Source organism: Podarcis pityusensis (assembly GCF_964106645.2).
Source record: "Podarcis pityusensis genome assembly, chromosome: 9".
Lineage (NCBI taxonomy): Eukaryota > Metazoa > Chordata > Lepidosauria > Squamata > Lacertidae > Podarcis > Podarcis pityusensis.
Window position 1 is genome coordinate 5,794,699 of NC_138034.1, and position 12,417 is coordinate 5,807,115.

Genomic DNA, 12,417 nt, shown 5'->3' on the forward strand with positions numbered 1-12,417 from the left:
TTCGCCCATGGTCCCCATAGCTCAGGTTCGATCCTCAGTGACTTCTCTAGGTGGGGCTGGGGGAGAATCCTGCCTGAAACTCTGCAGAGTCGCTGCCAGTCAGTGCAGGAGATCCTGCGGTCTGTGCCTGGGGGGTGCAGCCCTCAGGGTTGAGTTGTGCAGGCCATGGACACCCTTGGGGTCGACCACAGATCAGTGCATTCCGCAATAAGGGAAAGGCTGCCGTTTTCCAGGATTTCAGTTAGCAGAACAGCGTATTCTTCAGAGGTCTGAGACCGGGTCCCGCCTGTGGGCTTTCCCTTGGGGCATCTGTGTGGCCGCTGTGAGAACAAGATGCTAGACTAGGTGGGCCTTTGGCCTGATCCAGTAGGGCTCTTCTTATGGAGGCCTCTTGTGATAGCAGAGCCTCCACGTCCAGGGACAGTCTATCCCTGAATACCAGATAATGGGGAACAACATTTGGAGAATGCTTTTGCACTCGGGTCCTGCTTCTGGGTGGCTTCTGTGAGAACAGGATGCTGGGCTAGGTGAGCTAATGGCCTGATCCAGCAGGTGCTTTGCATGTTCGTATGACATGCAAGACCTGATCTGTGACAAACGACAGGAAGACTCCCAGGGGTGCTGGCACACAACAGACCTGCTTCTTTCTCTGTGAAGGCTCTCTGCGCATGTGCAGAATCAGCAGGCCAATAAATAGAACTATACAGATACAGATGTAGTTACAGATATGACAACGTATTAGCTTGGGGATCAGTTCCTAGTTTTTGGAGGCTGTATGATGCAACCTTCCTTCCTTCAGTGTGGGCATTACAGACAAGAAGGCATTGCATCTTCCTAATGGTGCTAGCACAGTGGTGGGAACTTTGAGCCCGGAGAGCCAGTGGTTAGAGTGTAGGACTAGGACGTGGGAGAGACCAGGGTTCGAATCCCCCCGCCCAGCCATGAAGCTCACCTGGGCAAGCTTGGCCCAGTCGCTGCCTCTCAGCCTAACCTACCTCACAGGGTTGTTGTAGGGATTCCACAAGGAGCAGGGAGAAGAGCCATGCGCACCGCTTGAGCTCCTTGGAGAAGCAGGGATATTAATGCAATAAAGAAATCGTAAATATAAACAAACAAATAAACCTGGCCTGGTTGTACAGGTAAATCAACCGGCTTTAAATCTCTAGGCTGTCCCATGGAAGTGTTAGAAAAATGGCTAGCCATGATTCCTGTGTTGTCGGGCGGGGGGTGGGGTTAGACTGAGTGGCCCTTTGGGTCCCTTCCAGACCTACAGTGCTATCTATGGTCCTGTGGTTACGAGGTCCAGCTCTGAGGGCCTTCTGGCGGTTCCCTCACTGCGAGAAGCAAAGCTACAGGGAACCAGGCAGAGGGCCTTCTCGGTGGTGGCACCCTCCCTGTGGAACGCCCTACCACCAGATGTCAAAGAGAACAACAACTACCAGACTTTTAGAAGACATCTGAAGGCAGCCCTGTTCAGGGATGCTTTTAATGTGTGACATTTTAATGTATTTTTAATCTTTGTTGGAAGCTGCCCAGAGTGGCTGGAGAAACCCAGCCAGATGGGCGGGGTACAAATAATAAATTATTATTATTATTATTATTAGTATTATTATTATTATTATTATTACTATGTGGGCTTCGTGGAGACTGCCGTGGTCACTCTTTCTTCCTTCCCTCTCTCACCATCTCTCTTTCCCTCCTCCTTTCCTACCCCCAGCTGGTTCCATGGGAAAATCACGCGGGAGCAGGCAGAGAGGCTCCTCTACCCTCCGGAGACGGGCCTCTTCCTGGTGCGCGAGAGCACCAACTACCCCGGGGACTACACGCTCTGCGTCAGCTGCGAGGGGAAGGTGGAGCACTACCGGATCATCTACTCCTCCAGCAAGCTCAGCATCGACGAGGAAGTCTACTTTGAGAACCTCATGCAGCTGGTGGAGGTGAGGCTTCAGCAAGGGGGGCAGCAGGAGCAGGGCCAAGTCGGGCAGAGCTGCAGAATCGCTTTCCCGGTGCCGGCGTCCCTTTGGGACGGGGCAGCAGCGAGGTTCAGGCAGCAAACGCACCGGTGGAGCCAGTTCTGACCTGCCGCCTGTGTGCTTCCGCCCTGCCTCAGAGCGGCCTCGTGGTCCTAAGGTGGGCCAGAGGGGGTTGCTGCCATTCTGATCATTTATTCAGCCATTATGCAAGCACGTCAAAGTGCACTGTGGTGGGAAGGTAAACAGCGTTTCTGTGCGCTGCTCTGGTTCGCCAGAAGCGGCTTAGTCATGCTGGCCACATGACCCGGAAGCTGTACGCCGGGTCCCTCAGCCAATAAAGCGAGATGAGCGCCGCAACCCCAGAGTCGGCCACGACTGGACCTAATGGTCAGGGGTCCCTTTACCTTTACTACCGTAGTTATGCAGTGGCAGGGAACAAATAATACAGAATCTGTCATAAGGAATAGATAGGAAGTCCGGTTGATAGAAAAAGACCTCTCTTATTTTATGTTTTGAAGGTTATTAGTTGATGTATTAATTCTCTACTTTTTGCTTCGGCGGTGATGGAATTTTATTTTCTTTTTCTGTATGGTGTGTTAATGTGAATGGTATCAATAAAATCTAAAAAATAATAATAATAAAATCAAGAGTGCTGTGCCCCTGAGCTGCCACCCTTTGTGCCAGCACGAGGGAGCTGGGCTGTTGCCAGATGCGTTGCCAGATCAGCGGGGGGCCCTGCCCTCCACCTAGGGTTGCTCAGCGGTCACAGCCTGCAAAGCTCAGACTTGTGGAGGGTTTCCTGTTTCTTGCAGAGGCAGGAAGATGCTCTGAGCAATTCCGAAAGTGCCCTACTTGCAGAGCAGGTGTGGGGCCCAGCCAGGGTGTGTGGGGAGAGGACCATGTGCTTACTGGGATGGGGGGAAGAAACAGGAGTCAGGGGCCCTCCTTCCAAATAGGTGAGCCCATGTGAAACGCCTCTTCCCCCTCTCACACGACAGAGGAGGACACCCCCACAAGCTGCTCTCCTGGGGTAAGAATACTGCAGAACCCACAGAATGTAGGGCGGTGGGCCACTGTCGACCTCCTACTGCCCCCTTGTGGGGGGATGCCGCCACTGCAACCAGGCTAGATGTGCAACAGACCTTTGAAGAATATTATTATTATTATTATTATTATTATTATTATTACCCCACCCATCTGGTTGGGATACAGTGGTACCTCGCTTTAAGAACAGTCTGGTTTAAGAATGATTTGGTTTACAAACTCCACAAAACGGAAATAGTGTCTTGGTTTGAGAACTTTACCTCGGTCTAAGAATGGAATCCGAACGGTGGAAGGGCGCCGGCGGCGGGAGGCCACATTAGGGAAAGCGCACCTCGGTTTAAGAACAGTTTTGGTTTAAGAACGGACTTCCAGAATGGATTAAGTTTGTAAACCAAGGTACCACTCTGTGTGTGTGTGTGTGTGTGTGTGTGTGTGTGTGTGTGTATTCCATTCAGCCTCCCTCAAATAGAATAGACTTAATTATTTTTATTATCAGGGCCCACTGTTAGGGTAACTGTAAAGCACGAGTAACATCAACTTTCAATAATAAAACTACAGTAATGTAAGTCGTAATAAAGCAGAATACCAGTAGAATCAGCACAAAAGATGCTCAAGGCCGTGTGATGCCTACTCTGCCTTTGCACAGAGTCAGTTGTTTTGTGTGGCAGGACCCAGACTCTGGAACTCCCTGCCTCTTGAGATCAAGCAGGCGCCTTCCCCAGACTCTTTTTCGGCTCCTGCTGAAAACATTCTTGTTTAGATGAGCTTAGAAATGCTGGTGTGAATTTTAATCTGTTTTTGTATTTTAACCTTTTGTATATTTATTTTTTCCCCTTGATTTTCTTTTTTTTAAAATCTTTTTGCAAAACTCTTTGAGGGTTTTGTTTTGTTTTACAATCAAGCGGTGTATAAATGTTAATAAATAAAAAGACCAAGAAGGCATCTTTCTCCATGGAAATGCTGGAGGAGAGTAACTCCTGTCTCTTTCTGCACACAAAGCAATGCTCCTCTGCTGAGCTGCAGCCCCGTCTCAAAGGGATTCTGACAGGCCTCAAAACTCCCAGCCCTCAAGGAACTGGAGGAGAGCCAGCGCCTACATCTTTTCCCCATTATTATTATTATTTATATCCCACCGTTTTCCCAGACATGTACTCAAGGCAGTTTACAGATAAAATAGAATCAGCTTAAAACAGGGGCACCAGTCATTAAAAAACAATAGAATTAAAACACTCTTATCATATGATGTATTAAAACATTCAGATAACTATAATAAAAACATCCCCGCACCAGCCTTTTCCAGACAAACAGTCATTTCCCAAAAGCCTGTCGGAACAAGGGATTCTTCAGCTGATGTCAGAAGCACAGCAAGAAGGGAGCCAGTCTGGCTTCTCTAGGAGGGAGTTCCAGGGACAGAGATTCTACCCCAAACTCCTTCCCACCTTGCCCAGCTTCCAGGTTTTTGCCTTTGGGCTTCTCCTCTTCCTTATCTCCCCCCCTCCCCCCGCTTTTCCTATCCCAAAAAACCTTGCGACGCCTCTCTGGAAGACTAACCCGTCCAGGGCAGTGTTTGCTTCAGAGTCTTCCAGCACAAGAAATCTGACCACAAGATTGCTTGCTGATTTTCCTGCATGCAACTTGCAGAGTGTCCCTGTGGGACTGTGGTGGCTGTTGGAAAGCAGGGGAATGGACAATGGCAAGCTGCCAGTTCTAGTTTTGCCACCCTCCTCCGCCTCCTGGGTGAGTTCTGCAAAAGGGGGGGAGGGCAGCCAACAGGCAGGGACCGCTGACTTCAGGTGAGAAGGCAAGTGGGGGCAGCAGAGATGATGATGATAATAATAATAATAATAATAATAATAATAATAATAATAATAATTTATTATTTATACCCCGCCCATCTGGCTGGGTTTTCCATCCACTCTGGGTGGCTTCCAACAGAACACTAAAATACAATAACCTATTAAACATTAAAAGCTTCCCTAAACAGGGCTGCCTTCAGATGTCTTCTAAAAGTCTGGTAGTTGTTGTTCTCTTTGACATCTGGTGGGAGGGCATTCCACAGGGCGGGCGCCACTACTGAAAAGGCCCTCTGCCTGGTTCCCTGTAACTTGGCTTCTCGCAGTGAGGGAACCGCCAGAAGGCCCTCAGCGCTGGACCTCAGTGTCTGGGCTGAACGATGGGGGTGGAGACGCTCCTTCAGGTTGTTGGTGCTGCTGCTGCCCGCTTGCCCTCAAGTGCCAGCCTCCACTGCTCTGGCGGTTATTTTCTGGGCCAGGAGTCACTCGACTCTGATGTGGCAGCTCTGCAGTTGTGATAGGAGGTTGCACGAAGGGGCTGCAGCTGGGTGGTTTAGCATGTGCTTTTCTTTTCTTTTTCTTTTTTCTTTTTGAATTTGCATTTTATTTATTTGTTAACATTCTTATATTACATTGGTAAGCGTTGTCATATTACGTTACAGGACTTATACATAAATTATATACAAATTTTATATACCTAGAAAGAATATGAAAAAAAAGAAAGAACAAAGAGAAAAAGCAAAACAATTCCTCCCCCCAAGATCATATAAATACCAACACACTAGACTTCCTGTCTTTCCTGTTGTATATTCATTTTTTACAAATGAATGTACTCTTATTATTGTATATTTCTTTAGGTAAGGGTAAAAGTAAAGGAACCCCCGACCATTAGGTCCAGTCGTGGCCGACTATGGGGTTGCAGCGCTCATCTCGCTTTATTGGCCGAGGGAGCCAGCGTACAGCTTCCGGGTCATGTGGCCAGCATGACTAAGCCGCTTCTGGCGAACCAGAGCAGCACACGGAAATGCTGTTTACCTTCCTGCCAGAGTGGTACCTATTTATCTACTTGCACTTTGACGTGTTTACGACCTGCTAAGTTGGCAGGAGCAGGGACCGAGCAACGGGAGCTCACCCCGTCGTGGGGATTTGAACCGCCGACCTTCTGATCGGCAAGTCCTAGGCTCTGTGGTTTAACCCACAGCCCCACCCGCGTACCTGTATATTTCTTTACATATTATCTAATCCATTCCTATATCAATATGTGCTCTTAGTCTTATTTCGGGCATATGCTTTTCAGAGAGTCAGAGCGGCACTTTCCAGAGTTTCAGCAGTTCCGTTCGCCACGGCGAGTCCAGCCCCACCTCCTGGCGAGCATGTCAAGGGGGCCAGTCCTCCTTTGCAGAGGTGCTCAGGGCTGGTGCTTAGTAAGGCCTGGTGGATGCCCCGTGAAAAGGCGTTCAGGGTTCCTTCGAGCAGCAGCACCCAAGCCAGCCTGCTCCTCTGGGTGGGGAAGGGGCATCCGGGTGCTGGACTCTGGTTTGATCTGACGTTCTCTTCCCCCTGTCCACCCCCCCATCCACTTGGCAGCACTACACCTCGGATCCTGACGGGCTCTGCACTCGCCTCATCAAGCCAAAGGTCATGGAGGGCACAGTGGCTGCTCAGGACGAGTTCTCACGCGGTGAGCATGGCGCCAGGACTGGGCAGGCCCTTTGGTTGGGCTGGGCTCCCGTGGGAGTTGGCGCGTGGCTTATTTGTTTTTATTATTGGTTGTTAGCCGCCCTGAGCCTGATCTTGGCTGGGGAGGGCGGGGTATAAATAAATATTATTATTATTATTATTATTATTATTATTATTATTATTTGACTTCCTCTCCCTTTCTGTATCTCTGCCCTCTTCCAGGCGGGTGGTCCCTCAACATGAAGGACTTGAAACTGCTGCAGATCATCGGGAAAGGGGAGTTCGGAGGTGAGTTGGGCAGTGATGGCAAGTGATGGCGCAGGGAGATCTTTCTTCTCCTGGCAGCTGGGGAAGTCAGCCCCCCCCCCCATATGGCTCTGTTAAGGGTCATGGTCAAAGTTTATGGATATCCTATGAAGCTGAATGCTCAAGGAGTTGGGGCAGATAAAAGAAAGGACTTCTTTATGCAGCACATAGTTAAATTACCAAACTCCTTTCTGCACGAGGCAGTGATGGCCAACAACCTACAGGTGGCTTTAAAAGATTAGGCAGATTTCATGGGGGAGAGGGCTATTGATGGCTGCTAGCCATGATGTCTGTGCTCTGCCTCTACGGCCAGAGGCAGCAGTGCTCCTGGATCCCAGTTGCTGGAAGCCACAGGGGAGAAGAGGGCTTGTGTTCGAATCCCGCTTGCTGATCTTCCGCAGGCATCTGGTTGGCCACTGTGAGAAGATGACGCTGGACTACATGGGCCATTGGCCTGATCCAGCCTGGCTCAGCTAAGAACCTCGGAAGCTCATGAGGGCCCACTTCAGACGCAAAAGGCGTCCACACTAGCATCTCCAGGTGGGCAGGGCCCCTTGCTTCTAGTCAGGATAAATACTCTTGCTAGAAGCTCGCCCTGGCCCTCACCAGTTCTGGAAGGCTCCTATAGAAGAGTCCTGTACACACAGAGACCTTGCGCTTGCCCATTAGCGGAAATAGGAAGCCCCGAACTTATATTATTTAGATATCCTTTTTATGTTGAGATCCGTAGAGCCACCATTGATCCTTTGCTGAAGAGGCTCGCCAATCTTTCAGACAAGTCTAAACTTAATTCTCTCCTCTTAGGCAAAGATCACAAGACGACCTGGCTGGTAGCCAGATTCTGCGCCCAGATCTGTAGGCACAGATCAACCTCTAGAATAAAATACCTCACAAGGGAAATGCTGAAGTCGCCCTTTGGGGCGCCTCAGGGTCAATTTTTTTTTATGGTAGCCCAAATCTCAGTTGTACGGGTGTACAGTGGTACCTCGGGTTACATACGCTTCAGGTTACTGACTCCGCTAACCCAGAAATAGTACCTCAGGTTAAGAACTTTGCTTCAGGATGAGAACAGAAATTGTGCTCTGGCGGCATGGCGGCAGCAGGAGGCCCCATTAGCTAAAGTGGTGCTTCAGGTTAAGAACAGTTTCAGGTTAAGAGCAGACCTCCGGAACAAATTAAGTACTTAACCCGAGGTGCCACTGTATGTATATATCTCAATTTTAACTCATGAGCTATTGCTGCAATCCGCTCCGATTGTATATTTTATCTTTATGAACGCTGTTTTTATTGTGTTATGTTACGTGAGCTGGTCTTTGACCGTAATAAATTAGCTATCTATCTAGTCAGGGTAAAACCACCTTGAGCCAAGGTGATTTGACTCCGTGTGAGGCACCCTTCCTATGTTCCTCCCTTAATGAAAAGGGCTCTGGATTGGTGTTCTCTCCCTGGACATAAGCTATGTGACAGCCAATGGTCCTCCCCCTCCTGTAGCTTCCAGCAACTGCTATTCAGAAGCATTTAGTACTTCCGAGTGTGGAGGGCACATCATAGCCATCCTGGCCAGGAGCCATTGACAGCCTTCTCCTCCACCAAGAATTTGTCCAATTCCCTTTTAAAGTCATCTAGTGGGACTCATGTGGGAGGGAGTTCCACTGTTTAACTCTGTGCTGCGCGAAGAAGCCCTTTTCTCTGCCCAGACCTCAGCTTCAGGTAGAGGCTTAATGGCCTGATTTGTGAGCCTCCCCGGGGGCACCTGGCTGCTGTTCCCTGGAAGCAGGGGGCTGGGTTCAAGGGACCTTGACCTGCGCTCGCGTCTCCTAGCCCTGCACCCCCCTTCAGATTGCCCTTCTCCTTTCCAGATGTGATGCTGGGCGACTACCATGGGAACAAGGTGGCCGTGAAGTGCATCAAGAACGACGCCACCGCCCAGGCCTTCCTGGCTGAGGCCTCGGTGATGACGTGAGTGCCGGCAGGGGTGGGGCGGGGGGAGCCCAGCATGAGAGCAAAGGCACGCTGATGATGGCAGAAGCTTAAGGGATAATTTTTATTGATTTGTTTTATTTCGCCTTAAGGTCCCAGGGCTGGTGACAGTCTATTATTATTATTATTATTATTATTATTATTATTATTATTAAATTTTATTTATACCCCGCCCTCCCCAGCCAAGACCGGGCTCAGAGCGGCTAACACCAGTATAAAAAGAATTGATTGAAATACAACTTAAAAACAAGATTAAAATACAACATTAAAATGCAGCCTCATTTCAGTAGGAACTCAAATCAAAAACCTTTTTTGGATATGAAAATGTCAAATCTTCACCAAGGCCAACTATCCAGACTGGTCCTACGTGGGCCAGAAAAAAGCCAGGGAAGTCCCCAAATAGGAGTTCCATCATAGAAGGAGAAAGGAAGAGCGGGAGGGGATCAATTTGATTCCAAGCCAAAGGCCAGGCGGAACAACTCTGTCTTACAGGCCCTGTGGAAAGAAATCAGATCCTGCAGGGCCCTGGTCTCATGAGGCAGAGCGTTCCACCAGGCCGGGGCCAGTGTTGAGAAGGCCCTGGCCCTGGTTGAGGCTAATCTGACTTCCTTAGGGCCCAGGAGCCCTAGAGTTTTACTATTTAAAAAACCCAGTGTTAAAAACAAATTGCACTCATGGGTATAGGGTGGGTCCTGAAAAATATGTAACTTTTGGGGGGTCAGAGGCCTCCCGAAGGAAGCGGAGGTGCGGGGGGGGGGCTGCAGGGAGTTCTTTGAGGGCCGCCATCACAGAATATCCTCCTGGTGTAGCCTTGCCCAGGTGAGCCTGAGATGACTGGGGATGATCTGTTTATTTATATATCACATTTACACCATACCATCTTTCCTCCAAGGAGATCGGGATGGTAGCACATAGTTCTCTCCGCATTTTATCCTCACAACAAACCTGTGAGGTAGGCTAGGGGGGCAGGCAAGAGTACTGGCTCCAAAGTCGCCCAGGGAGCTTCACGGCTGAGCAGGGTCTCTCCAACCACTGCACCACACTGTCTCTCTCCCTTGAGGCAGCTGGCTTCAGAGATGAGGGTGCCTTTGCCTCTGGTCCAGCCTCTCCCTGTCTCTGTCCGTCTCTTTAAAAAACAGTCAGGGCCGAATCATCAGGTGAAGGACAGAAACATCCAAGAGAGGCTGGCATGGTGCTGGGAACAACTATTCCTCCCTGGCCATTGGTCATGCTGGCTGAGTTTAAGCAGAGCTCGGCTGGCCATCTGTTGAGGATTCTCCAGCTCTGATTCCTGGGGTTGGGCTGGATGACCCTTGGGGTCCCTTCCAGCTCTGCGTTTCTAGGATTCTATGAATGGGAGTTAGAGTCCAACAACATCTGCAGGGCGCCAGCTTGACACGGAGGTTTGCCCAAGGAAGTGAGATTGATAGCACTGAGGATGGAGGCAAAAGCCCGTCAGTAAGTCCGCATGGGATTTCTCCCAGAGTAAGCACCCGGGTTGCTTAAGAGTTGGGAGAAGGGTGCTGGGCATCGTGACGGGTTGGGCTTCAGGTTTCCAGACTGACTTCTGCATGACTTAGACCCTGAACTGGAGCCACAGCTCAGCACCTGCTTTGCCTGGAGAAGATCCCAAGTTCAGTCCACGACGGCATCTCCAAGTAGAGATGGGAAAGACTCGCACCTGAAGCCCCCGGGGAACTGCCGCCAGGCCTTGTTGGGAGCTCTGAGCTAGATGGACCAGGGGTCCAACTCTGGTCTAGGGCAGCATCCTGTGTCCTCCCTGACATTCTTCTGAGAGATGAGTGTAGGTTGGGCTCCCTGGGGTATCCAAGGCCCCCCAACACTTGGGAGCAGGATCCGCAAAGGAGTGGGGGCCACAGCCTCCCTTGGGCCCTTGCATGTCAGCAGTGTCCCTGCTGTGCCACCAGTCATCTACTTACCATATTTTTCACTCTATAAGACGCATCCGACCATAAGACGCACCTAGTTTTAGAGAAGGAGAACAAGAAAAAAAATATTCTTTCCCTCTCTGCGCAGCGCCTCTCCAGCAAAGCCAAGTCAGAACAGCAAGAGGGATGCTGTGCAGCGAAAGCAGCGATCCCTCTTGCTTTTCTGGCTTCTGGGATAGCCGTGCCAAGCCTCTTCAGGGCAGGGGGAGCGTTCCTCCCGTTGCCCTGAAGAGGCTTCGGGTGGCTATCCCAGAAGCCAGGAGAGCAAGAGGGATCAATGTGCACCAATCCCTCTTGCTCTCCTGGCTTCCGGGATAGCTGCGCAGCCTGCATTCACTCCATAAGAATCACACACATTTCCCCTTACTTTTTAGGAGGGGGAAAGTGTGTCTTATAGAGCAAAAAATACGGTAGTTATTAAATTTCTATGTCACCCTTCAATCTGAGGATCTTGGGGCGATTCACAAGACAAAAATACAGGATAAAAGCACAAAATAAATAAAACAAAACAATAAACCCCCTGCCACAAACACATTTAAAAGGCTGTTAGAATAACAACCAGCCAAAGGCCTGGCTGAAGAGGAACATTTTCACCTGGTGCCTTAAGGTGTGTGATGGAGGTGCCAGTCAAACCTCCCTGGGGAGAGTGTTCCTCAAACGGTGGTGACTGGGCCAAGGCCACCGAGTAAGCTTCGTGGCTGAGCGGGGTGGGGATTTGAACCCTGGTCTGAAGGGCTCCTAGACTGACACTCGTACAACTACACTGCGCTGCCTCTGATACCAGCCAGTGCCTTGTGGATGACACCTTCTCTTCCCTCCCTCCCCGGCCAATCTCATTGCAGGCAGCTCCGGCACAGCAACCTGGTTCAGATGCTGGGGGTTATTGTGGAGGAGAAGGGTGGCCTCTACCTCGTCACAGAGTACATGGCAAAGGTAAGGGGCTGGGGCTGCCCTGGGGGCTTCCTGGTGCTCCTGGCCAGGGGTGCTCAAAAGGCTGAGCCACCCTACCAGGCAGTTTTCAGCAGCTGGGCAGGACCCACGGCCAGACCGTGGCCTGATCAAAGGGGGGGGGGGCACGACTGCTGTATAAAAACATGGTGAACTGATTTTTTTTTAAAATAATTTTTTATTAGTTTTTCAACATATCATTTTCAACAGTAATTAAACATACTTTCATATATTATACCATTTTTTTGACTTCCATCAATCACATCTGAAAATTTTCCAATCTATTCACTAAATATACATTTCTAACTCCCACATTTAATTCATAACTAATATATCTATTCTTTCTCTACTTTGCAATGCTTCATGCATATCTCCTTGCAAAGCTTCTTGTCGTCCTACTAGCGTAATTTGTTGATTACAGTTGCTCTTCAAATAGTTCGTATATTTCTTCCAATCTTCTGTAAATCTCTGGTCCCGCAGGTTTCGAGTCCTTCCTGTCATTTTGTCTAATTCTGCATAGTCCATTAATTTTGTCTGCCATTCTCCTTTCATCGGAATTTCTTCTTGTCTCCATTTCTGGGCTATCAATACTCTTGCCGCAGTTGTTGCATATAAAAACGATTTAACATCTTGCCTATGAATATCCTCACCTATAATACCGAGTATAACAACTTTTAAAGGCAAAACAAAAAAATTCCTTCCAGTAGCACCTTAAAGACCAACTAAGTTAGTTCTTGGTATGAG

The 12,417-nt window shown here is 49.4% G+C and overlaps 1 protein-coding gene across 7 annotated transcripts in view; it reads left to right on the forward strand.

Annotated features, from left to right (window-relative positions):
• The window catches only part of CSK (C-terminal Src kinase), a 68,883-nt gene that overhangs the window by 48,642 nt on the left and 7,824 nt on the right, over positions 1–12,417 (forward strand). For all 7 annotated transcript variants that reach the window (XM_081019998.1, XM_081019999.1, XM_081020000.1 and 4 more), the window contains 5 exons: positions 1,718–1,937; positions 6,398–6,491; positions 6,713–6,778; positions 8,656–8,755; positions 11,568–11,658. In XM_081019998.1, coding sequence (XP_080876124.1) covers positions 1,718–1,937; positions 6,398–6,491; positions 6,713–6,778; positions 8,656–8,755; positions 11,568–11,658 — 571 coding nt within the window. The remainder of the gene's footprint in view (positions 1–1,717; positions 1,938–6,397; positions 6,492–6,712; positions 6,779–8,655; positions 8,756–11,567; positions 11,659–12,417) is intronic.